At 42.7% G+C, this 26987-nt stretch overlaps 1 protein-coding gene across 5 annotated transcripts in view; it reads right to left on the bottom strand.

The window, feature by feature from the left end:
- Window positions 1–26987, bottom strand: part of ADAMTSL1 (ADAMTS like 1) — a 687776-nt gene that overhangs the window by 15066 nt on the left and 645723 nt on the right. For 4 of the 5 annotated variants that reach the window (XM_075128816.1, XM_075128817.1, XM_075128818.1 and 1 more), the window contains 3 exons: window positions 9229–9429; window positions 5301–5481; window positions 1118–1325 (listed from right to left, as the gene is read on the bottom strand). In XM_075128816.1, coding sequence (XP_074984917.1) covers window positions 1118–1325; window positions 5301–5481; window positions 9229–9429 — 590 coding nt within the window. Of the gene's footprint in view, window positions 1–1117; window positions 1326–5300; window positions 5482–9228; window positions 9430–19308; window positions 19924–26987 lie in introns of those variants that run through there. The other variant, XM_075128819.1, reaches the window with a different exon arrangement.

The following is a 26987-nucleotide window of genomic DNA, read 5'->3' as shown; positions in this document are numbered from 1 at the left end:
GTATCTGAGCACAACATGAAGCAGTAAGGATAGAGTTTCAGACTGACTTGTGTGGGAGTCTTAAAATGCTTTGGACCCAATGTCTTGTATCATCATTACAGTTTCCCTTACATAGTGGTTCAAATAAATCCTGATTTTATGAGGTGTTGGTGGATATCCGAAACTTTTGTGAAACTGGGGGTTTGTTAAAAAACACACGACAGCCCAGAACAGGACCAGATATAAATGTTGCATAACAGAGACAATCAGGGTCTGGAAATGTGTGTGTTTCACTGTGTCCAGATACACAAGAGACAGCAAGGATTGACTAGGCCATGGAAACTGACCAGTTTCTCCAGGTCATTACTGAGGTACATTGGCAGAACAGGACGGGGAAGCTTGAGCTGCCAGTGTCCATGCTGCTCTGAGAGAAGAGGGAGGATTTTGCTCTCCAGGGTTGTGTCCATCACTACAAATAAATAAATACATAACAAGAGGCTGCAAGAAGAAGCCTCTTCTTCTGTGAAGACAGTCCAGTGGAGAGGAGTGAAGGGCCAGATCGTGACTAGCTCTTCTAGGGTGTACACAGATCTGGGGATGGGAGAAGAACTTTCCTCTTCTCCTTGCTTACCCCAAGCAAAGACTGGTCACAACCACAGTCTCTGTACTTGGAGGAGGGCTCGGATTGTTCCCTCAAGATTGCATATCTCCCCAAAGGAAATGGGGGAGATGAGGAAGCAGGACCACATCACCTTACAGAGCAAGCTTGGACACTGCAGGGGATAGGGAAAACAGGCCACACTATCCCAAAGGATGACTACTGCCCCATTGAGCACTGGGGAGCAGTTATGCGTGCCGGAGACATAATCCCTCCATGAGCTCCCCCTGGGACAATGTGCCTCCATACTCAAGGCAGTGCCGATCTGGCACAGTCTAGCCCTGTCTTTTAGGCTGCTATCTCTTTCATGAAACGTGTGAAGTTTGGTTATCCCAATCATCCAGTGCATTAAACAAAAGACATGAGTCTTAAAACCTCATACGATGCATTAATCACAGATGCAAAATTATTGCTCTCGTCTTCAGGCACCTCTTGTCACCCAACTGTACGAGAAGTTTTGTATGTCTGTGTGGCCCTTACCTGACCCCAGGAGGAGGCCACCCACTCCATGCACAGCTGCCTGTTACAGATCTGGGTATCCACTGGGCGTTTGGCAACCTGGGCACATGCCTCATTTGACATGGGGACGGAACTGCCCATAGCGGTCAACCTCTGACAAGTCACTCGCCGGGTCTGGACCCCTCCACCACAGCTCCGTGTACAAAGGGACCAGGATGTCACCATCCACCTGATAGGAGAAACGCAAAGGGGTCAAGGAGCAGTACAGAATCATCAGGCAGAAATGACAGTGTCACAGGGATCTCATAACACTGCTCCTCTAAAATCACAGAGGCACTTGCAGAAAGCCAGCCATTTGATCACTTTGGGCTCAATCTTGGGGGATGCTGAGCAGCCTCACCTTCCACTGAGGTCAATGGGAGCTGAGGAAATTCAGCACCTCGTGGGCTAGGGACTAAAGTATGTTACATTTTAGCACCTCTGTCAAAAGGGGTTGGGCCCAGAATAGAAACTATTCTATATTTTCTTGGCTCTGTTTGCAAAACCCATGTAAATACTTCTAACCCTGGGGTGCGGTGTGGTCACTTTGCAGCATCATGTTGGCAGATTCTGGACCTAAGGCCAGTATTACAAGCCATGGGAGGATCAGCCCAATAAGGGGACTCTTCAGTTATGTAAAGACCACACAGCAGCTCCCACTCTCAACTTGCTGCTGACATAGATGCATAACTTGTATGTCTCTAGCCCTGCTGACCCCTGGTCGCTATATTGCCTCCTTGGGGCCACTGGTTTCCTGGATAACTTACAGCAGCTTCTAGGCTGCTCTTACTCCAAGGGAATGGGCTGGTGCACAGCCAGACAGGAATTGGGGAAGCACAAAGGGCATTGTGCCATTTTCCCTGAGCTGCATGGCTGAAATAGAGGATCTGACCCTATATGTATTGACTTTTTAAAAACACTAAAACAAATTAACAAAATAACATTTAATACATAAATAAAGAAATATAATATTATTATACTGGTCTACCATCTACTACTAACTGGGTAACAGATTTAGTTGGTTGTTCAGAGATCAGCAACCTTCCTCCAATCCTGGGATAATGTGAAATAGCCTCCCACTCAGCTAGTCTGCAGCTTATTACTGGCTGTTAAAACTGCTATGCGGAATGTGTGAAAGAAGTGAGTCTCTTGGTAATCATGAATCACGGGCCATGTTCAGGCATGCACATGGTAGATAATGGTGATGCTGAACACTGCAAGAGCTGGGTCCATGTGCCAAGCAGTTGGCACAAGGAGGCAAAGAGAGTTGTTTCCCAATGGAGTGGTGCGATATTTACCCAGATGGTTTCTGAAGAGAGGTTGGAGGGAAGGAGGAAGGGAAGTGATTATTAGTTCCAGGGGGAGAGTTCTGGTCAAGTCAGGAGCTCTGCTGAAATAGGCTTCAGGCTACTTTGCAGGATTTATGTGTTCTGGGTGGCGGAGGGAAAGCCCAGCATCTCCCCAACCAGCAGCACCATATTTATGATTACTTTACAAAACAGGCAGTAGGTGCTTTCCAGTCCCTTGGAGCTCTGATACTCAAGTAAAGGCATCCATTATATTTTCATTAACGCTCTGCTGACTGATTCCCACTGTTACAGAAACAATAAAATAAATAGAGTTCTTGGCAAGGACAAAAAATACTTCTCCTCTGCGTATCATAGAGTTTGGCGAGGTTGATTCTGCAGCTTCTCTGCCCTTTGTAAAGCTCAGCTCTGCATTTCAATCAACTTTTATTTCCAAACATACACTTCAGCAGTTTTCTCGGGAGCCGGGAAGAGAAGCGTGGGCTGCATTATAGCTCAGGAAGGGGATAAAAGGACATAAATCATTCCTGTGGAAATATTCCCATCAGCAAGTCAAACTGCTGATATTAATGAGCATGTTTCATATTTCATCAAGTCTCTCGTGGTTTCAGCTGTTCCTTATGACTCAGCTGGCCATCCAGAAAACATTTGCCTAAAGAGAGGTGCAGGAACACATTATAGAAAGGTAATGAAAGGGCATCCTAGCTGCCCCCCCAAGCCACAGCCAAAGCAAATGGCTGGAAAGCTGGCTGCTCTCTGCTCATCAGGATACTTTCTGATTCTCAGCTTCTCCGCTCGTGTCAGAAATTGTGGCCAGATTCTGATCTCAAATATATGAGTGCAAAACCAGAGTCATGCAGGTGAAGTTACTGGAGTCACTCTGGATTTTTACCTGAAATTTGCAGTTTGGGCCTATCTCTAATTTTGATTTGTTTATTTCTGATTTGTTACAAATGTCCCATCACATAACATAATATTAATACCGATACCGTTCTCAGGGGAGTCACTAGTTGGCATGGTTACACAAAGTTTTGCAAGCAATGTACAGTCATTGAAGAAATGGTGTATTGTTAGTTTTGGGATGCAGTTTCATTTGAGGAAGCTGTTGGAGGCAGCTGGAGAATTTACTCTCTCCCTTTATCTTTCTATCTGAAGTCAATTCTTGGGGCAGAGTGGCTTCTTGGGAAGTAGGCATTGGTGCTGGGGCTGAATTTCTGAAACATGGGTTTGTTTGCATGCTGTTTGTGACCACCTCTGTTTAGGGGCTGGTATATATACAGTATAAAAAACCAGCCATGCTAAGGCTATGTGTATACTATGGGGACTATCCTGGCATGGTTATGTTGGCATAGCCAACTTCACAGGAGGAGTTTTTCTGTTGATGCAGGAACATCACCTCTCTGAATGACATTAGGTACCCTGGCAGAAGCACATGTCCACTGACATAGATGCATCTACACCGGGGGGCGGGGGAGAGGAAGGCGGGAGGAGTTTTTTTGGTCAGCATAAATATGTCAGTCAGGTGTGGTTTTTCACACTCCTGCCCAACATAGATATGCCTATATAACTTTGCAGCGTAGATCAAGAGTAAGAAAATAAACAGACTACATATCATTGATTTCCTCTCCAATGGGAAACTGACTTGCAGGGCCCTGAAATCTGCTACTGATTTGCAGAAGGACAAAAATACATATATATTATGGTAGTACCCAAAGGCTCCAATCAGGATCAAGACTCTCTTTCCTGGGTGCTGTACAAACAAATAGAAGGGCACAGTCATGCCCCCAAACAGCATATATTTAGTCTGGAGTTGACAAAGGTATGGTTAACTAGTGAGTCAAAGAGGAAAATTCAGTCCTCTAGCTAGCTTCGTCTAACAAACAGCATTCTTGGGCACTGATCCTTCCTGGGAAGGATCCAAAAGACCATTAGGTTGTGAACTTTGCTAATAAAAAGAAGACGATAAACCCCTTTAACAGAAGGAGTAGACATAATCTCTGCCATGTACTGTGAATGTTTTCCCCAATCCACCACCATGCCCTCTAATTTATCTGGATTAAGATTCAGTAAATTCACTTTCAGATACAATTGTTTCTTGGACAGACACTAGAAAAGCAAAGATAACATGTTGTCCAGGGCAGAGTATTATTAAATGCAGGGGTGGGCAAACTTTTTGGCCTGAGGGCCACATCGGGGTTCCAAAACTGTATGAAGGGACGGGTAGGAAAGGCTGTGCCTCTAAACAGCCTGGCCCCGCCCCCTATCTGCCCCCTACCACTTCCCACCCCCTGACTGCCCCCCTCAGAACTCCCCACCCATCCAACCCCCCCTGCTCCTTGTCCCCTGACTGCCCTGACCCCATTGACGCCCTCGCCCGCTGACAGGCCCCCCCGCTGGGACTCCCACGCCTATTCAACCCCCCGCCGTTCCCGGTCCCCTGACCGCCCCCCCCGCCAGAACCTCCACCCCATCCAACCGCCCCCTGCTCCCTGTCCCCTGACTGCCCCCGAGGATCTCCTGCCCCTTATCCAACTCCTCTGATCCCCACCCCTTTACCATGCCGCTCAGAGCAGCATGTCTGGCAGCCACGCCGCCCAGCCGGAGCCAGCCACGCCACCGTGCTGCCTGGCAGGAGCTCGCAGCCCCGCCCTCCAGAGTGCTGGCGGCATGGCGAGCTGAGGCTGCGGGGGAAGGGGGACAGCAGGGGAGGGGCCAGGGACTAGCTTCCCCAGCTGGGAGCTCAAGGACCAGGCAGGACGGTCCCGCGGGCCGGATGTGGCCCATGGGCCGTAGTTTGCCCACCTCTGATTAAATGCTTCGTAAAAGCATACACAATATACTACAGCGCAAGGACAAACCTTGAAGGGCAGTCTCTTCTGTTACAAGCAACAGGCTGTAGCACTGGCTTGGGCTTCTCTATACAGTGGGATGTGTTGACCTCAGTCCCATCCAGTAAGCACCTCAGTTGCGGTTGCTGCACTCCCCTGTTACCACAGGAGGCCGAACATGCCATCAGTCTGTCCGCTGACCACCAATATTCTGCCACAAGCACAAGACACTCAAGTTAACATTTAAAAATCAATCAGAAAAGCTGATTAATGGTAAAATATCAGTGATTGATACCAAGGTGCTCTGCCATTTTGGAGACGTTTTGTAAGATAAAAACAACAAGGAGTCTGGTGGCACCTTAATGACTAACAGATTTATTTGGGCAGAAGCTTTCGTGGGTAAAAAACCCACTTCTTCAGATGCATCCCCAGTCCCCAAATCTGAAACGGTTCGTCAGATGCAAAGTGGGTTTTTTACCCACAAAAGCTAATGCCCAAATAAATCTGTTAGTCTTTAAGGTGCCACCAGACTCCTTGTTGTTTTTGTGGATACAGACTAACACGGCTACCCCTCTGATATAAGATAAAAGTGACTCCTACAGAAATGTTTAAAATAGGTGAATTATGTATAGGAAAAGCATGTCACCCTATGAATCATCAGGCACTGAGCACAAACAGAGGTGGGATACCAGCCTTTGTTAGACCATCAATCCTCTCTGATATGGTAAATCCTATGTTTTGGAACTCATCACGATAAGGCATGGCGACTAGGTGATATGTGACTTCAGCACTGGCCAGTGGATGGGCCAGTAGTTAAGGTGGAAGCCTGCAACTCAGGAGACTAATTTAATTCTCTGCTCTGTCACAGATTTTCTGTGTGACCTTGGACAAGCCACCGAGTCTCTCAGTATCTCAGTTCCCAGTGTTTAAAATGGGAATAATAGCCCTTCCCTGTCAAATGGGGTGGTGTGAGGATAAATTCATTCCAGTTTTTTAGGTGCTCAGATACTGTGGTAATGGGGGCTATATAAGTACCTAAGATATATACATACCACACTGGGGAAACAGGGCCTGGGGACTATTGTATTAGTCCCACATGATACATATCCCTTACGGAAAAGTCCCACAGAATTTAACAGAAAATAAAAACCTTTCTACAGATTTTTTAAAATCATCCTGAGGAATTTAAAGGAGAACATCTCTGATACAGAAGAGTATAGGACACTTAAAATAGTATAGAAATTATTTCAATATAAAATTCTATCATTTTTTAGAAGAATTTCTGTAGAACTCTACAAAATTTCTATAGATGCCCTTTAAAGTAATCCTGTTAAATCCAATAAGACTTTCCCATACTAGATAGGAAATAAGCATATTATTAATCCATGCTGTAAATCAATCCTTCCATTCCTTTGCAGAAAGGCAGCAATCCACACACTAGATGTACTCCCGACAGAATTCTGTGCCCCTTTGGGGGTGTAAAATTCATAAGGCCCGCATTTTACTGTGCCCCCCGTGCAGAAAAAGGCAAAAATAAATCTGCCAGGGGACACGTGCCTCTTCCCAGGGTGCGCGACTGTTCCAGCATGCCTTGAGCAGCCACAGACATGGGGGAGGAGGGTCTGGGCATGCATGCCTGCGTGGTTGATCACTGTCAGGGTGGGGCTGGGTGTACGTGCATGCCAACAAGCGCAAGAGAGAGAGAAAGAGACACTCTGTCCTTCTCGCTTGCTACTGCAGCTCACTGGCATGGAAGGGTAGGGCTTTTTATTGTGCACGAGGCATGCTTAGGCAGAAATGTAGCAGCCTGCCTGTTAGTTAATTGATCTCATTCTCTGAGGCAGAAATGTAGCAGCCTGCCTACATAGTAACATTGTTAATGTTCCTATTGTTAGTTAACTGTTCCAATTCTCAGTCAATTCCCCCAGGAGCATAAAACCTGTGAAAGTTTTAAGGCCCCTACCAGAGTGATGTAAATGAGCCTTATTATAAATGACAGTAAGAGAATCCTCAGCTAGGAAGATCTATGTGCTTTCTCACTTTTTTCCTGTGCTAAAGTGACACAATGGGGTTAGATTACAGCTCAGGATATTTACATACCCATTAAAAAAAAAGACGCTGAGGGCAAATAAAACATTTACCAAGCAGCCAATAAAATGTCAGGACAATCAGAACCAAGCACTTTCCAAAGTACCCAGACAGTTCCAGGACAATGATTAGCAAAACTGTATGACTTTCATGTATGAAAGTCTGAGCAATTTAAAATGATGTACTTTTTTTTCCTGTTTGGTGTTCTCTAATGTAATTTAAATGAAAATCCAGAATTATAACTGGAATGAAGGGTATTAGTTACCAAGTGTTTGTAACTTAACTTTCATGTGTTTAGGAAATGCTGAATAGTTGTTGTGACTTTTTTCTGTATTGTAATTTAAATAAATTACCAAAAAAATTGAAACTGGAGCGATGCATTATTTTGACAAATAAATATGCATAATTTTACAGAATTTTGAACTTTTTGGTGCAGAATTCCCCCAGAAGTAAACATTCATCTTAATAATGGAAAAAGAATTCTCAGTGGGCCACATCCTGAGCTGGTGTAAATCATCAGAGTTCCATTGAAGGCAGTGGAGTTACACAGATTTACAGCACCTGATGATGTGGTCCAGTGTCACTCAGAGATAGGCTTAAATCAGAAAATTTGGACCCAGGTTTAGACACCAGCAAATTATGGTATTTGAATTTGATGTTTAGGTTTGGTCCTATTTCTAATTTCTGCATGAGACAGTTCACCCACACAGATTAATTAGAGAATGATTGTAAAGCACTTTGAAGATGCAGCTTCACTTACTTCAAGTATAATGTGCTAAATAATATTATTCAAGGAAAACATATCTAAATATAGAAAATAAATCAACATTCTTGATTTTAATTGTGCACTTGCATTATCATTAATTCCTAGACGCAAGAATCTCAAAAGAAAAACACGCAGTAATTTTGATGCATTGTACAAAGTTCTAGATGCATAGGTCCCATAGATGCTATGGGTGTCATGGGGGTGAAACTCCAATGCAATGCTTTCAAGGGACATAATTAAAGGGGCACCAAAACTATTTCACGACTTCCTTTGAAAAAAACCTACCCTTAAAACTTTAACATCAAAGCTTAAATTTAATGGAAATAACTACCCTAAAGAGGTATTTTTAAGAGGAAAGGAATCACGCATTAAAAGATCAACTTGTAAGATTAAGCAATTTTTTTTTATAGCACCTAGAAGAGATGCTGCCAAAATAAAATTCACATATTTACATTTAAAAACCCATTACTTGTGTTAATAACAAAAGACTCAGATCACTGCTTCTCAATTGGTGGGTCATGACCCCCCATGGGAGTGATAAAAGGCATTTGGGGGGTGGGAGGTCAGGAGATGTTGAAAATATTATTACACTCTAAAGGAAAGAAACTCTTGCTCCCCTACTCCTGCACACCCTTACCCTTGAAGTTCAAGTATTCCGTAAATTTCTTGGAAAACCCACACGTGCACACACACACTATGTGGCTTGATCGTTTTTCTCATTGATATATATTTCACTCTTACTGTTATATCAAATATAAGATGTAGCAAAATTTTTGGACTTCAGATAAGGTCCTCAGCCTGAAAAGGCTGAGAAACACCGTCATTAAAATTGGTGGCTTCTAATATTGGAGTGATCTGTATGTGCTCAACAACCCTGAAAATCAGGTCCAATGCATCTCAGTGTAGGCCTCTAAAAACCAAGATACCAGAATTATTGGGCATATCTACAAATTCACTCTTAGCGGCTACGGCACCAAAACATCCCTTGGATGCCATTTCTTGTGGCCTCAGAGTGAAGGAATCCAGAATGATGCTGATACAGTTAACAGCACCACCCTGGCCATGCCAAGATCTTATAAAGGCAGCAGGATAGAATTATTTTACCTCGGATTGTCAGAGATGTTTTTTGCATAAGTGAGCCAGCTTCATTCTGAGCCAGGCAGCTGAATTCACCCTGATAACCATCACTGATGTTTAGTAGCTGAAGAATCTGACCAGCTGCCAGGATGTTGTGTCTCATGTTGATGGGTTGACCAGCATAAAACCAAGTGATGTTTGGAGCTGGATGACCATCCACTGGGCAACCTAGAAACCAGGGAAGAGAAATAATAAGCCTTCTGCCAGCAAAATGACAGTAAAATCATCCCTGAGTTACCTACAGCAGAACATGCTGTTTTGAAATCAATACAACAAGAAAAAAAATTGCTATTCTCTGATTTTCCCTCTTCCGCGCAATAATCAAAGCGCTAAGAGACGTTTATAATGGGTGCCTTCCTATCAAAGGAAAAACAGTTTTAAAATGGTCAATAATGCTTTGCATTTCCATAGTGTCTTTTATGTGAAGTTTTTAAATCACCATACAAACCTGAGTGAATAATTCATGTTAAGCCTTGTAACCCTCCTGTGAAATAGGGCAATATGATTCCCCTTTTCGTGATGAGGAAACTGACGCACAGTGAAGTTAAGTAACATGTCCTTGGCAGAGGCAGAAACAAAACCCACATCATTTGATGCCTAGTCCTGTGCTTTAAACCACATGATCATCTTTCCATTTGTGATTTAATGGGAAAGAATTAGCATCCATAACAAGTGCAGGGATGTGCGTGTGTGCAGGTATGTGTGTATAAACACACAAACACAAAACTTGCAAAGTCAAGCATTCAAAACTAGGAAATGCCAGAATTAAGGTTGTCAGTGCATTTCCTAACTTTTGAGTGCTTGACTTTGCAGTATTTATGTTTTTTTAACACAGTGGCATCATATTGATGCCCACATGGTTCGTCCCTGACACAAAGGCCACACCCTTGCCAAATTTCAGGTTCTTGCTCCAAACATAGAGCATCTCAAAGCAAGGGTCACCAGAATTTTTTTTTAACATTGAAAAAAATATGTTTTTCCCCCCCAACCTCATTCTTGGAATTGTCTGAACCATTTTGGCTGACATTTACCCTGACTTCCCCCCCAACAAAGAAAAAAAATATTAGCCTGATGCAAACACCCAGCACTGGAAATTTTAGCCTAAATGTTTAAAATTCACCAAAGTTATAAGAAACTGAAAATAGGGTCTTATAATGGAAAGTGTTGGGCAATGTTATTAATAGGCGGGGCCACCAGCACCACATATAACATTCTAACATATATAGGTTTTTTTTTAGGTGATTACAAAGAGGTCTCTCAAAGGTCAACATACAGACATGCAGTTAATTCAGTTTTATTGTGTGTCTGCAAAATCAACCACCATGGTTTAAAATGAGAAAGTAGAAAGATCAACCCAACAACAAGCAAATACAAAGGGAACTGAAATTAACTACAATCCATAGCTGAGCTCTTTTGTTTCTTTTGAAGATTTTTGTGCCAAATAAATTAATTACTGCTCTTCCCATCACTGCATATTTTATTTCCATCATCTAAATTTCTTTCCCCAGATCTATATATAAAATAATGGGCTATGGGAATAGCTAGTAGCCAATAATAGGGGAAAAAATCAATCCCCCATTCTTTCCATATGTATTACCAATGAATAATTAGTAATTTTTTCCACTTCTAATGAAAAAACCTTGCCTGTACCTATGAGGCTCGTATGAAATGGATATTTCCCATTTGTGTACACAGAATGAGCATCAATCACCCTTCACAGGATGATATATCCTACATGTATTCACTTGGACAGATGCATAAACTGCGGGATCATATGTTAGGCATATTTAGCAAAGATCAGACTGTAATGAAAAATATGTTCCCATAACATCCCTTTCCCGCTCTCCTCCCAGCAATAATATGAATACCATTTAATGCAGATTACCAACACCTATTTTCCATTTCCTCCCAAACATGTCATCGTTGACTGTTTTATTCTTCCAGTGTTCAGCACCTGCCCCAAGCCTGGGCTAAACAGTATGGGAGTGAAAAACTGTTTTCATCTCTAGCCAGTGCAGTTACTAAGGGGTGTTAGTACAGCAGGACTCTTATGGCGGGGAAGCAATATTTGGCAACGTTTCCTGACTAGAGAGAGCCCTGGCAGTAGAAGGCCCTTCTCTATCAGCCCTTCTTAACCAGTGAAAGAAAATATTGCTTTTAGGCCTCCTCTTCCAGGTCCGTTGTGACTCTAAATTGATCTAAAGCCAGGGTATGATTCACAGATGTGTGAGATATTTTTTCTTTTTTTTTTGGAATTGCAAATAAAAATGTATATAAATTATACATTTCTGTGGGCGGTGGGACACCGGGGAGAAATGGAAAGTTAATATTTCAAAGTTAGCAAAAAGGGGTTGGCCGACAGGAGACGAAGGTTCTACAGCAATGCCAATGACTCCATGAGAGGAAAGAATAAATTAACACTGCAGGCCAAATCCTGTTCTCAGTTACACTAGTGCAACCTCATTGCATGGCTGTAACTGAAGAACAAATCTGGGCCAGCAGCGCTAAAGCTAAGGGAACAAATCACAGAACAGACATAACTCCTCTTTTTCACCTGAAGGACAGAAACAAATGAATCCAGCCACACTGCAGTTCTTCATTGGGTGCAGTTTGTTACTGCATGTGAATATAGAGCTCCTTTTAGAAGCCTGTTACAATTCCCAGCAGAGCCCTATGGACAGCAGTGGTGAGAACGCCAGATGTAAGCCTTGCATTTGAAAAAATGAATGGAATTTTCTTTAAAATAAAACAAAACAAAAACTAAAAAAACCCCAAACCCCAAAACAATTACAAATTGTTCTTAAGCTCCTGCGTCTGACTAACAAAACATTCTTTGGGATTCTTCTCAACCTAATACTAGTGCCCAGCAGATCTTTCTAATGGTTATTAGAGATAGGCCTAAAGTGCAGTGTTCAGATATGGACTGGATGTGGGAGAAGGGGCCTCTGGATTTTGTGTTCCTGTTTGGGCCTAATAATAATACATAACGTTTATGTAGAGGTTTTCATCCATAGACATTAAGTGGCTCACAAAGGAAGATATCTTAATCTCCAATTTAGCAATGCATAAACTGAGGCATGGGGAGGTGAAATGACTTGCCCAAGGTCATACAGCAGGTCAGCGGGAATCAAACCCAGGCCTTCTGAATCCCAATTCAGTGCTCTTATCACTGGACTATACTTCCTATTACAGGGACAAGCCCAAGTGGCTAAGTTTGGATCTAGATCCAAGCATTCCCAAAGTTCATGGTGGGACTTTAGGCCCATCTCTAGCATTTTCCTGACTACTGATGGCTAAATGTACATTTTTGGTCCAGTTCTTAAGCTTCCTAGAGCAAGATAGCCAACAAAGTGAAATGTGTACATTATGTTAGGTTAGAGCTGTTTTAACCGGCCAAGGTAATCGAAAGCTGAGAGTAGGAAGTATTCCAATTGGTCTATAACTGCGTTCCAGGGCACCTGAAAGCATTTTAATGCACCTTGTTCACAGTTAATGTTAGTCATCCCTGCTAGTCAGAACGTATGACTCTCGACCCCTGGAGCTCCCAGGTACTGGTCTACACAGAACACTTATACTGGCATAGCTATGTCGTGCAGAAGTGTGAAAAAGCCAACCCCTTGATCAACTTATCTATGCTGTCAGACCCCAGTGTAGATGCAGCTGTATCAACGGGAATATTTCTCTTGACATAGCTAACGTCGTTCAGGGAGCTATACTTTCTAGAACAGAAGAAAAACTCCTCCCGTCAGGGTATGTTGTGTCTACACTGGGGGGCTATGCCGACATAGCTATGCTGATACAGGCTCTGTAGTGTGGACGTAGCCTAAGCCCTTGTATATAGACAAAAGTGTGCTGGTTTAACTAAATCAACTTTTAAATACCCAATCAAGATAAATTGATTTAAGACCATCCACATAAATGGTTTAAATCAATCAGAAGAATCCTATTTAGCTAAACTGCTAACAATTTCATGTATATTCAAGATCTGAGGGCTGACCTACATGGGGAAGATTTTTCAGTATAATCTAAGGTGTGAATTTCAACTGATATAGTTGCTGTTTGCCCTTGGGCAAGTCACTAAGAGTTATGTCTACACTAGCACTTTTGTTGGTGTAACTTACGTCACTCAGGGGTGTGAAAAGAACAGGGGAGACGCTCCGGATGGGGAGAGGTGACACACACACATTCATGTACACCTCTCTCATGGGGGTGGGGTAGGAGGGAATGACTGACCGACCGACTGGACCTCTCCACCCTCCATGCTTGGCTGGGCCCCAAGGATGGACCTGCCTCTCCTGGTACCTGGTGCTGCATCTTCCCGAGGCAATGTGTGTGTGTGGGGTGGGCATGCAGGGTCACATCACCATCCTCCCCAGATTTCTGTCACGGTTCACATCAGAATGTGGCCAGCAGCAGCCTTTCAGCACTGTGCAGGAGGGAATGGATGGGAGCTGCTCCCAGGCACTGGGTGGGGCGGGGGAGAGCGGGATGACCTGGCCCATGTCTTTGCAGAGGTCATCTCTTCTCCCCCACCTCCTGGTGTGGCTGGAAGCAGCTTGTTCCTTCCTGCCTGCACAGTGTCGAAAGGCAGCTAACACTTCCAGGCTGCTGCTGGCCACTTACATAACCAAGCTGCCTCCTGTCCCCCAGCTACAGTGTGGGCAGGAAGGGGTTAAGCCCTAAGGATGCATTGTGCACAAGGGCCCAGAGAACCTGACTCTAGGGGCTTCAGGAAGGATCAGAGATGTGGCTCAGCAGGGGAGGGTGGGGACAGAACATATAGTGGGGGGGAGGTATGGGGGGGAAGAGGGTGCTAAGCCCCAGCAACGGGGGTTGCTGTGGAACCTGCAGGTTGGAAGTATGAACAGGCTTCCTTTCCCCACCCGCCACTCCAGAGCTTAGCTGAGGGGTGAAGAGACTTCCCCGTGCCAGTTCTGTGCGGGGCTTTGGCACACGGAGGGCTCAACTACTTCTGGCCAGCACCCCAGGACGGAGGTCCTTGGGATTTCCTGGGGTGCCGGCACAGCCAGAGGTAATGGGGGAAGGAAGGAGCCTGCCGGCCAGGCTGTTGGTGAGCTGAGCACTCTGACCAGGGGCTTGTTCTCTGCACAGTGCTTGGAGCGGGATGCATACCGATGGGGGAGATATGGAGGACCAGCAGGGATGGGGGTGTGAAGGGGCAAAGCACTTACAGCAGGACTAAGTATTATCTAGACTATCCCTGACAGGTGTTTGTCTAACCTGCTCTTAAAAATCTCCAATAATGCAGATTCCTAGGCAGTTTATTCCATTGCTTAACCACCCTGACAGTTAGGAAGTTTTTCCAAATGTTCAACATAAACCTCCCTTGCTGCAATTTAAGCCCATTGCTTCTTGTCCTATCCTCGGAGGTTAAGGAGAACAATTTTTCTCCCTCCTCCTTGTAACAATCTTTTATGTACTTGAAAACTATTATCATGTTGTCCCTCAGTCTTCTCTTCTCCAGACTAAACAAACCCAATTTTTTCAATATTACCTCATAGGCCATGTTTTCTAGACCTTTAATCATTTTTGTTGATCTTTTCTGGACTTTCTCCAATTTGTCCACCTCTTTCCTAAAATGTGGCACCCAGAACTGGACACAATACTCCAGTTGAGGCCTAATCAGTGAAGAGGAGAGCAGAAGAATTACTTCTCATGCCTTGCTTACAACACTCCTGCTAATACATCCCAGAACGATGTTTGCTTTTTTTTGCAACAGTGTCACACTATTGACTCATATTTAGATTGTGGTCCACTATGACCCCCAGATCCTTTTCTGCAGTACTCCATTGGGAGTCATTTTCCATTTTGTATGTGCGCAACTGATTGTTCCTTCCTAAATGGAGTACTTTGCATTTGTCCTTATTGAATTTCACCCTATTTGCTTCAGACCATCTCTCCAGTTTGTCCAGATCATTTTGAATTTTAATCCTATCCTCCAAAGCACTTGCAACCCCTCCAAGCTTGGTATCATACACAAACTTTGTAAGTGTACTCTCCATTTCATTATCAAAATCATTGATGAAGATATTGAACAGAACCAGACCCAGAACTTATCCCTGGGGGACCCAACTCAATATGCCCTTCCAGCTTGACTATATATCTTGGTTATATAATACTCCACGTTATTTTTCTTAGAAATCATGTATGTAGTGCTGTAAATTTATACAATATTTCACAAACATAGATACAGATATGTTCCCCAGAGAGATTGCTAAAAATGTTTCCAAATACATAACCACATAGTGGCCCCTTTAAGAGATCAAAGGGGTTTCAAACTGTTGAGGGAAATAAGACATTTGTAAAATAATTCTGAAAAGCAGAATCTTTTACACCAAGATACAACTTCACAATATCAGTAAGAGTCAGGCTGAAGCCACTTTACAGGTATGAAAAAGGGAAGCTGAAGTCTGAGAGGATGGAAACTGAAGGCTGAAACTCCATCCTTAACTCACTCTGATGTGTCTGTTCATGGAGTGACACAGATTGAAAAAGAATCTGCCATAGTTCAACTCTGCTCCACCACCACAGCAGCCGCAGGATAGCCATATATTTATACCTGAGATGAAGGATGATATTCAAAGCAGGTATCCTGAGAGGCACCACTGCACCGTATGGAGTTCAACAACAAGTCATGGGAAGGAATGACTGCTCAATATGAACACCAGAGTGGATTACCAAGGTCAGGGCTGCTATGGAAGTAAGAAGTCCTTTTTGTATTTATTAAGCTGATATAAGCCTGCTGAGTCCCGAGACTCTGGCAGTCCAGAAACTTCCCGACGAAGCAAGGAAAATCACAAGCAAGGAAGAGAGGAGGTGGTGGGGGAGAGCACAGGAAAGCCAGTGTTGTGTGTTTCTAAAGAAGCTGCAGTGTAACTTCTGTCCGGCTAACGAGGTGTTCTGACAGTGATCGACAGGCTTTGGCAACCAACCCAGGATAGTGTATGGCTTTTCAAAGCCTGTAGCAGAGAAGTCCTAGAGACCACAGCTCAGAAACCCCCCAGTATCGGAAAGGCCATCTGCAAGTTCTATTCTGCTTATCCTACAGCAATGCTTAGGGTGGGCACAAGAACCTCAACAAGACTGAAAGATCTTTTGACTGTTGTAGTAGGAGCCAAAAGAATGACAGATGCCCAGACTGTGATACACAGGGCCACACTGTGATCTCCCATCAGCTTTACACCAGAGCAATTTCATTGACTGTAGTGGAGCTATACCTGGTTTATGTCAGTGTGAGTGAGAGCAGAATCTGGCCCAGCTAGTCCGGACGGGCTTAAAGCCATGAGCTCATGAGTTGCAACCCTCATACATGGTATTAATCAGAAATGGCCCCAGACACTCGTAACATTATTTAATATGGCAGCATGTTGAACCATTAGTGCAGAAAGGGGGTTCCCAAATTGCTTCACTCTTGACCAGTTCTTAAAAATGGAGATCCTCTTCCGGACCACTTCCCTGCCTCTCCCAGCTCTAATCCCAGACCCTGACTATAGCAACAGCAGTGCTTATTACATGAAGACAAAGTAGTACTTATAGGTAAATTTGATCAAATATTTCCCCTTGAATCTTCTTCCCAGTGAACAGGTGATTTTTGAGTGGAAAATGTCAGCTTTCTTTAAGAATTTCCTATATTTTGGCCAGGTCAAAAACCTGAAATTTCATCAGAAAACAGAATTGTTTTGGTTTCTGTGCAGTTTTTGGCCAAATTTTTGGGTGTCTGGCAGTTTTGAGATAAATATTCTTGTGTTTTGAATGCTAAAAACTGGAAAAATGTTGGAGTACGGGCGTCTGGAAGTTTTGGGGCAAATATTCTTGTGTTTTGGATGCTAAAAACTGGAAAAATGTTGGAATATGGGTTTCCATTTTGATGAAAAGCCAAAATTTTCAGCAGAATGCCCTTCCCCCATTTTCTGATTATCTTTAATATTAGAAGAGTATAAAGGACACTCCATAAGAATCAGATACTACAGTAGAAAACATAACTGGCTGGTTGGATAGACCACTTATATGTGATGGGTACACTTCTAGAGGGTGTGTCTAGACAGAGGGGTGGCTGGCCAAATGCTTGTGCCTATTAAATTGTCAGTGTGGAGTATTGTGGGACGGCTTCTAAAAGTCAACTACACTTGATGTAAGCAACAGAGTGTCTACACACACACTGCGTCGACCTAACTACATTGACATCAACTCTTTACCTCTAGTGGAGGTGGAATTATTAAGTTGGTGTAGTGGGTGAGTTACGTTAGGGGGAGTGAAATTTTGGTGTAGAAACATAGGTCATTGTAAGCTGCCTTGCGTTGCCATAACTCGGTAGAGGAGACCACGGCTTTGGGTCTGTCCACCAAAATTGACTACACTTTGCAACATTTTTCAGATTTAGTGTTGTCTGCTAATTTGATCATGAATGAATTCACATCAAAGAAACATCAAGCAATGAATAAAGTTTTGCAGGGAAGAAAAGGACTTTTTAGGGGCTTAACTCAAAAAGTTTGAATGTTTACCTGAATCTATTCAATTTGGGAAACTGTGCTGGAAATCTCACAGGAGCAAGAATTCGTGAGAGACTACTAGTGTTTCCTGCTTCCAGTGAAGCTGGTCACACTGAGACCACAAACTTTCTTAGGGCATTTTGTCTCTTCCACTTTTGGACCCAGCAAGAACCAAGAACTGAAGAGATGAATGAAAATAAAAAACAAAATAAAAAAGGGTAATCGAACTTTTATTTTTTTCTCTTTGAACCTTTGAAAAGGTTAATTTTAAGTTTTGGACACATACATTCTGTTCAGGTCTTATTTTATCAGAATCTGTCCAAACCTCGTTATATGAATGTGTCTTCCACCTAACTCTGTCCCTGGTTTAATTTGGTCAAATCTGCAGGAACTAAGCCATGTGTGTTACAAAAGAACACAACCACCACCATTTATTTTGATCTGTTTTGACCATCTTAGACAGATACTATTGGAAAATCCAATTACTAGCAATAGGGAGTTGCCATTTAGTGCTAAATGTTTGACCCACCCTTAACTGGGCCTCCATTGTTGAGGATTCAGACTGTCATTGTCTCACAAATCAAGGACTTACCCCTCTACATGACCTAAATTGTGAGTGCAAAATTGTGACTGCAAAAAAGGAAATATGACTGAAAATCTGAACTTTAATGAACAAAGTTCTGAACGAGACTAAAGAAGAAATAGGCCAGAAAAGGCCCATCTCATAATAAGAGATGACTATACCCAAAAGTGTGTTATTTAGACACTGTCATTGGCATTGTGCTAAGTTCTGAGGCCCTTGTTTGAGCAAAACTTCCACGGACTGCAGTGAAAGGAATTTTAAAGGACCTAATTTTTGGCTAATTAAACATTGCCATGTGCTATGCAAGCTATGGAATGCTCCCAAGTATTGAGTGGTTAAGAAGAGCAACTGTAACACCGATAGACCCCGGTCGTTGGCAGGCAGGATCGAACCCGGGACCTCTGAAGCTTAATGCATGAGCCTCTACTGCATGAGCTAAAAGCCAACTGGCCATTAGCTAAGACTGTAGAGCAGACTCATTTTACCTCTCTCTCTAAGTGGTCTCGGTGCCACTAGATGGGACAGAATACGACACCCCAGAGGTATGGGGATTACATACTTCACCCGAGGGAGAAGCTGAGGAAGTGCGTCCTGAGCTTCAGAGACTTCCCAGTTAAAATCCTGGATGAGCCCCCACTTCTAATGCCAACAGAGCCCGGTTATCGGTGGGTGGAATTGAAGCTAGGATCTTTGGAGCTTCGTGCATGAGTCTCGACCACATAAGCTAAAAGCCAACTGGCTGTAGGGCCATTTTACCTCTCTCTCTAATTGCGCTGTTAAACAATAATAGAAAACTATTTATATAAATATTTTTGGATGTTTTCCACATATTCAAATATATCGATTTCAGTTACAACACAGAATACAAAGTGTACAGTGCTCACTTTATTTTTTATTATAAATATTTGCACTGTAATAAAAGAAATAGTATTTTTCAATTCACTGAATACATATACTGTACTGCAGTCTCTCTATCATGAAAGTTGAACTTACAAATGTAGAATTATGTACAAAAAATAACTGCACTCAAAAATAAAACAATGTAAAACTTTAGAGCCTACAAGTCCACTTAGTCCTACTTCTTGTTCAGCCAATCGCTCAGACAAACAAGTTTATTTACATTTGTAGGAGATAATGCTGCCTGCTTCTTGTTTATAATGTCACCTGAAAGTGAGAACAGGCATTCTTATGGCACTGTTGTAGATGGCGTCACAAGATGCACTAAAGATTCATATGTCCCTTCATGCTTCAACCACCATTCCAGAGGACATGTGTCCATACTGATGATGAGTTCTGCTCGATAATAATCCAAAGCAATGCAGACCCATTCTGTTCATTTTCATCATCTCAGTCAGATGCCACCAGCAGAAGGTTGATTTTCGGGTTCTGTAGTTTCCACAGTGGAATGTTGCTCTTTTAAGACTTCAGAAAGCATGCTCCACACCCTTCTCGATCAGATTTTGGAAGGCACTTCAGAAACTTAAACCTTGGGTCGAGTGCTGTAGCTATCTTTAAAAATCTCATATTTGTATCTTCTTTGTGTTTTGTCAAATACGCAGTGAAAGTGTTCTGAAAACGAACAACATGCTGGGTCATCAGCTGAGACTGCTATAACATGAAACATATGGCAGAATGCTGGTAAAACACAGAGCAGGGGACATACAATTCTCCCCAAGGAGTTCAGTCACAAATTTAATTAACACATTATTTTTTTAATGAGCATCATCAGCATGGAAGCATGTCCCCTGAAATGGTGGCCAAAGCATGAAGGGGCATGCGAATGTTTAGCAGATCTGGCATGTAAATACCTTGCAATGCTGGCTACAAAAGTGCCATGCGAACGTCTGTTCTCATTTTCAGGTGACATTGTAAATAAGAAGCGGGCAGCATTATCTCCCATAAATGTAAACAAACTTGTTTCTCTTAGCAGTTGGCTGAACAAGAAGTAGGACTGAGTGGACTTGTAGACTCTAAAGTTTTATATTGTTTTGTTTTTGAGTGCAGTTATGCAACAAAAAAAAATCTACATTTGTATGTAGTGCTTTCATGATAAAGAGATTGCACTATGGTACTTGTATGAGGTGAATTGTAAAATAATATTTCTTTTGTCTATCATTTTTACAGTGCAAATATTTGTAATAAAAATAATATAAAGTGAGCACTGTACACTTTGTATTCTGTGCTGTAATTGAAATCCATATATTTGAAAATGTAGAAAAACCTCCAAAAATATTTAACAAATTTCAATTGGTATTCTAATGTTTAACAGTGCGATTAAAACTGTGATTAATCACAATTAATTTTTTAAATTGCGATTAATTTTTTTGAGATAATCGTGTGAGTTTACTGCGATTAATCAACAGCCTACTTTATACCAGTGCTTAGTATCAAATTAGAGTGATAGCATCATATTGGTGAATGAATGATATGGTTCCTATGAAGTAATATATATCCAGTGAACTTCTATTTGTATTCAACTTTGATCTTCACAAATATACAACTTACAATGTGATTTATTATTTATATTTAAAAATCGATATGAATGGAAATGTTATCATTATGCAATCTACAATTGCTCAACTAACATTATTTAAAATGAATTCATGCTTTTAAAATGCACTGAAGTCCAACTTCTTATAATAATGAAACACCCAACAATGTTCTGAAAAACAGTCCCTTAGATATTCCTGAATTTATCTCACCCCTAATATGCAATTTCTGTCTGTTCTTTCTTCCTTGGTTTATATACTTAGTCCTGCCATGAGTGCAGGGGACTGGACGAGATGACCTCTCGAGGTCCTTTCCAGTCCTATTATTCTATTCCACAAGGGACCCGAGACACCTGATTTATCATAATTACATAAGCTTTTCCCTATTCTGTTTCTTTGTGCACAGTGTAAATTATTCTGTATTTCTATCTATAGTTTTTTAATCATAAGAGTAATTGCCAAGCCTAGGAAGATTTACATGAGAGAACTGGGAAGGGATGGGGGAGGGAACAGGACAGGAAGGTATTCAGGAAAATTTGGATGTTTCAAGTGGATGAAGTAATCGCTTTTGCATATATCATTGAGCTTCGCATTGGACTCATATCTACAGCTCTGATTATATTAAAGAGTATATTATTTTGGTTAATTTCACACTGATTTTTAACAAATATTGATACTCCATGTTAATAAGGTGAATTTTCTGATACTCTGATGTCCTAAGTCCAAGAAAGTGTTGATACATCAGTGTGGGTCTTTCCTGGTCAGCCAGCCAATCACACTGGACTGTACTCACCACAAAACACCCCACAACATCCAAATGAGACGAACAAACTCCTTCTGTTCATCACCAAATCCAGCTATACTCCCAAGTCTCCAGAGATGAAAATACTAACAATAGGGATGAGCCAAGCTTCCGGATTTGAACTCCTCTGAACTTTGAGTTCTGCAAAATCCAGGTCTCAATTTTTGCAGATTTATAATTAGTTGTCTAATCACACTGTGTAAAGAGAATGTGCCTATAAATAATAGCTAGATCCAGAAAAACAACTACACAAAATGACACCTAACTACTGAACCTGTGATATCTGCTCTCTATGGGCCTTATTCTCCTGCCACATCATCAGAGCATAGGAGAGAATGACTCCAATAGAAAATCCATGTGAGATACTGTTGTGGTGCAACTGAGCCATTTGTACCTTTCAAGTGAATTCTGCTTTCTCTACTGATGGAAACGGGGGTTGTTGGTTTTTCAAACTAGCATCACCACCAAAGAGCCTGTTTATTTGCAGAATAGGAAATTGTAGTCTAACTCTTCTGTCTCCTGAATCAAGAGTAAAGTTCGCAGCTAAGTTCTGACTCTCCAGTCATTGGGAATAAGGTATAAAAGTCAAAAGGAGATTGCTTTCCAAGACTTTGCTCACAGTGCTGGCAGTTAGGAAAATCTTGTTCTGACCTGTGAACTGAGCAAATTTGATATGGAAGTCACCAAGGGAGCTCACAATACATATGGAACAGCAGGATTTCCTTTTTACAGTCGATTGTACTTTTCTGGTCATAAAAAGCACACTTCACCATCTAACTTTACTGTTATTGTTCAGTATCCCCTACAGACAGGAACTTTGTTATTGTTTTAAGCATGCCACACTGAACAGGCATGTTATAGTTTGGACCCGCCCCCCAACGAGTCCAGTGCCTCCTCCTGAGGTGATGGTCAGGTTTCCATTGAAAGAATGGGTGTATTGTGATAGCCACACATTTTAGAGCTCCTAGTTATATGACCCCAGAGTATCTGGGCACCTCACCATCTTTTGATGTATTTATCCTTACAGCGCCCCTGTGAGGTAGGGAAGTACTATTACCCCCATACTACAGAAGGAAAACGGAGGCACAGAGAGACTCTGCCTGCATAACCTTGGACAAGTCATGGACCAGTGACTGTGGCACTAGCCTCGGAGTTGGAAGATTCTAATTCAGTTCTCTGGTCCATCCTCTTCTCACGCTCTCAGATACCCACTTTGGCTGATGGTCTGTGAAGGCTCCTCAAGGTAGGCGTTGCTCTCCTAGATTTGAATCCAGAACATTATGATCTTTACCCATACACTCCAGACTGGCTTTGAGAAAACCAGTCAGATTACAACCACTTAGCATTAATCTCCACAGGTTCCATGGCCATCATTTACAGCATGATTGCTAAACAAACTGCATCCCAGGGGCATTCCTCTGGCTCCCAGAGATTTCATTATGAGTGGCACAGGCACATCTGAGGGCAGCTGAGTCCAGAACAAAGTGAAAGCACCAGAAATGCTGGCTAGAGAACCAGCAACTACAGTTGTAAAAAAAGGTTTTGAAATAAAATATTACACTGAGATTTTTAATTGAAATATCAACCGGAACAACTACAAAATAAAGGCCAAGAATTTTCACAAAAATGTTGCATCCTGTATTTTGGCTAGCTTTTGAGCTAAAATGTTTAAAATTCAGAATTTCAACTCTATTTTTTGTCCAAAAAGTTCATTTCCCCCCTCCCCCCATGATAAAATACCATCCTGTTTTTTGACCAGCTCTTCCTGAATGTAGGTACCATGGAAATGTGTGCTTTAAAAATATACACCGACAGGCACAACAAACACCAGTGTCAGAATATATTGTAGGTATCATTAGCAGGGGTATTAAAATACCCAACATTTGTTTGCTATTTTCTCTCTTCTTTAGGATGATGCTTAAATTCTTCTCACAGTTCTAAGCAGTGGCTGGAGCAGATGGATTTACTGCTTTTGTTTCAGTTCCCAGCTATTTTAAATGGTACCTATGTTCCAGTCTCTCTAAATTCATGAGATTGAGCTTTATTCCAAAAAACTGCAGCATCTCTTCCTGTGGCTGCCTTGTAAATGCCGTCCAAAACATTTATTTGATTATATATCGCGCATGCTGCTGTGCTTCTCCCTCCTTCTATATACTGATCCTCGGGTGTGCATTATATTTTCAAAAATCACTACACATCAGGAAGATTGTATTTCTGCTGATCTGAAAAAACACATGCAGCTTGTGGACTGATGCTTTGGGGAATGATTTATCAAATGTTTTCATATCCATTTTCCAAGCAACAACAAGCTGCTAATCTACAAGGAAATATTTAAATGAAGAAACAGATGCCAAGTAACCTCATGCTATTTTAAAAAAGTGGTCAAAATATATTCTTCCTCCTTCTAGTGTCTGTCATCTCTGCATCTGATAGTTAATCACTGTTTTCATCTGCAATGCATCTTCAGACTCCAGTGAGCCTGAAGGCAAAAGCCCTCACGCAAAGATTATATCTCATGTATACAAAAAAGGAGCCATTAAAGATTCTGCATTCACCATGCCAAGTATCTGCTGTTACCATGGCATTTTACTATACTTCGATGAGGAGGTATCATTATACCATAATCATTGGGGAATTACACATATTATATTTTTAATGGCAACCTCTCTACTTCTACAAACTTCACTTAGGGCCCAAGCAAAGTTTGACTCCAACAAAACTCAGCTTTTCCAGAGTAAGGATTTCAGGAGAGACCCTGACTTTCTAGCTGACATCTTCTCTAATGTAAGAAAATGATGATCTTGGGCCTGAAATGATCAATTCTGTCTCTGTTGTAAACCTGCAACTTTTACCATGTCTGCCCCTTCATAAATGAAGGCATGAACTCTGCTGCCCTGAGATGCATTCTGACAGGTGCTGAGTGCCTTCTCAGACACATCAATGCACCATTAGACCTCACTGAATTCCAGGGGACCTCAGGCACCTCACTCAATGGGAACTGATGTGTTCAGTACCTGGAGGAGATGCCCAGTATTTTACAAGACCAGCCTCCTTGCTTGCACATGGAATACAAGCATGTGTGAATGAGTTTGTGTAGTTCCTGTCCCACAAATACACATAACATGCTATCACTGGTACAGTTTGAGATGAGAGTCCATTGCCCAATTCATTTAAAAGGGTTGCTCACTTCCACCATTCATGGGTATGATGTTACTCATGGATAAAACATCAGTCTTCTTTCCCCCTTATTACTGGGCAACCTCATTTCAGCAGCAGCTATCATATGGCATATCGCTCTACAGCATCACTTGCCACCATACTTCTCTGTGACATCTCTTCAGCATTAAGCGTCAGCAGCAATTGTTGTGTCAAAATACACCACACTACAAGCAAAACTGCTTGCTGACTTTTTGAACTCCAAACTTGGATAGGTCATGGAATGATATTCCAGTGAGACTGTATCCCAGTGATCCCATGTGGGCAGGCAAAGACTTTGAATTAAAGCACGGGTCTTAAAGAAAGCCCCCACTCCTAGAAATATGGATAAGGACTGACTGACGCTCCCATCGAGGTAACATAGTAGAAAATGTGTGTCTGCCTATTTGCCCAGAAGGCAGAGCCAGAGAGGAACATAGCTCTTTATGAACAATAGAAGTGATTTATTTCCTTTCTAGCTGGGGGAACCTTTGCAAGCACCAATGCAGAAACAGCCTGCCCCAGAGTCAAAAATAGGCACCATAGCAAGAAGACACTATTCTTCAGCATGAGGTAGAGTGTCCTCCATGTTTTCTCACATATGGGCAAGTAAGAGGGAGTTTCCCATCAAATCTACTACATTTCTTACTATTAAATTCAAGGGGAAAGGAACTTAAAAAAAAACATGCATGAGGAACAGTCAGGCACACAGCAGCAGAAGTAGGAACATGGGTGCAAAGATGCCCTTTAAGCCCTCTTTACACACCATGGCCCAAGTTGCACTCTGTAGTTTGATGGCAGCTCAGACCTGGCCCATAGATTACTCTTATGATTACATTTTGCCTATGAGCCAAAGGATGGGCAGATTGTGGTGACTTCCAGCAGTATCTTCCATAGAGCTACTTGTGTGGGTAACTGCTCTCACCAGTAGGAGTAAAGGAGTCACAGCCTGGCTCAGTTTAAGCAGAGGTGAAAGTAAGCCGGTGTACCGGTAAGAGCTGGTGTGCCGTACTGGGACCGGCTTTCCCAGATGGCAATTTAAAGCCCTGGGGTAGCGGCGGCGGGGATTTAAAGGGCCCCGGAGATCCGCTGCTACTGCCCCAGCCCTTTAAATCTCCACCTGAGCCCTGCTGCTGAAGCCCTGGGGTAGTGGCGGCGGGGCTCTGGCAGGGATTTAAAGGGCCCCGGAGCTCCAGCCCCCGCTACCTCCCCGGCCCTTTAAATCCCCGCCGCCACTACCCCAGGGCTCGGGCAGCAGGGCTCAGGCGAGGATTTAAAGGGCTCGGGGCTCCGGCAGCCGCTACCACAGCAGAGCCCCAGGCCCTTTAAAGCTCTGTCAGAGCCCCGAGCCCCGGGGTAGCGGTGGCAGCCTGGAGCCCCCAGGGCTCCTCAGTGATTTAAAGGGCCCAGGGCTCTGCTGCAGTAGCGGCAGATGGAGCCTTGGGCCCTTTAAATCACCCCCAAGCCCCGGGGTTCCCAGCCGCCTCTGCAGCTGGTAGCTGGGGGGTGATTTAAAGGGCCCAGGGCTCCCAGCCGCCGCTACCGCAGCTGGAGCCCTGGCCCTTTAAATCAAGATTTAAAGGGCCCAGAGATTTAAGGCCCTGCCTCTTCCGGTTCAGGCCACACCTCTTCTGGTTGAGGCCACACCCCCTGCTCAGGACTCCGGCGTACCGGTAAGTCCTTTAAGTTATTTTCACCCCTGAGTATAAGCCACATATTCCAATTTTGTTGCCTGAATAAAGTGGTGAGAAAATAAAGTTAAAAACAAGACAAAACAATGTCTTGAGAATTTTTTTTTTTTTTTAAAGAGTCTGGTATCTCTGAAAAGTCCCCTCTTGGCAGCTCTCTAGCAGCTATAGGTAGCAGCCTGCAGAAAAGGCAAGCTACAGTAAACACTTTAGGACAGCACCTAATAATAGTTCTGTTAGTTTCAGAATTTTGCTGAATTGGTCAAATTTGGCCCACATTTTAGCTTTTGTCCAAACATATATTTACTAGGGCTGTCAAGCGATTAAAAAAATTAATTGCGATTAATCGCACTGTTAATAATAGAATACCATTTATTTAAATATTTTTGGATGTTTTCTACTTTGTCAAATATATTGTTTTCAATTACAACACAAAATACAAAGTGTACAGTGCTCACT

This window comes from Caretta caretta, chromosome 5 (assembly GCF_965140235.1).
Source record: "Caretta caretta isolate rCarCar2 chromosome 5, rCarCar1.hap1, whole genome shotgun sequence".
NCBI lineage: Eukaryota > Metazoa > Chordata > Testudines > Cheloniidae > Caretta > Caretta caretta.
The sequence above is the reverse complement of the archived record's forward strand: the minus strand, read 5'-3'. Positions and strand labels throughout refer to the sequence as shown.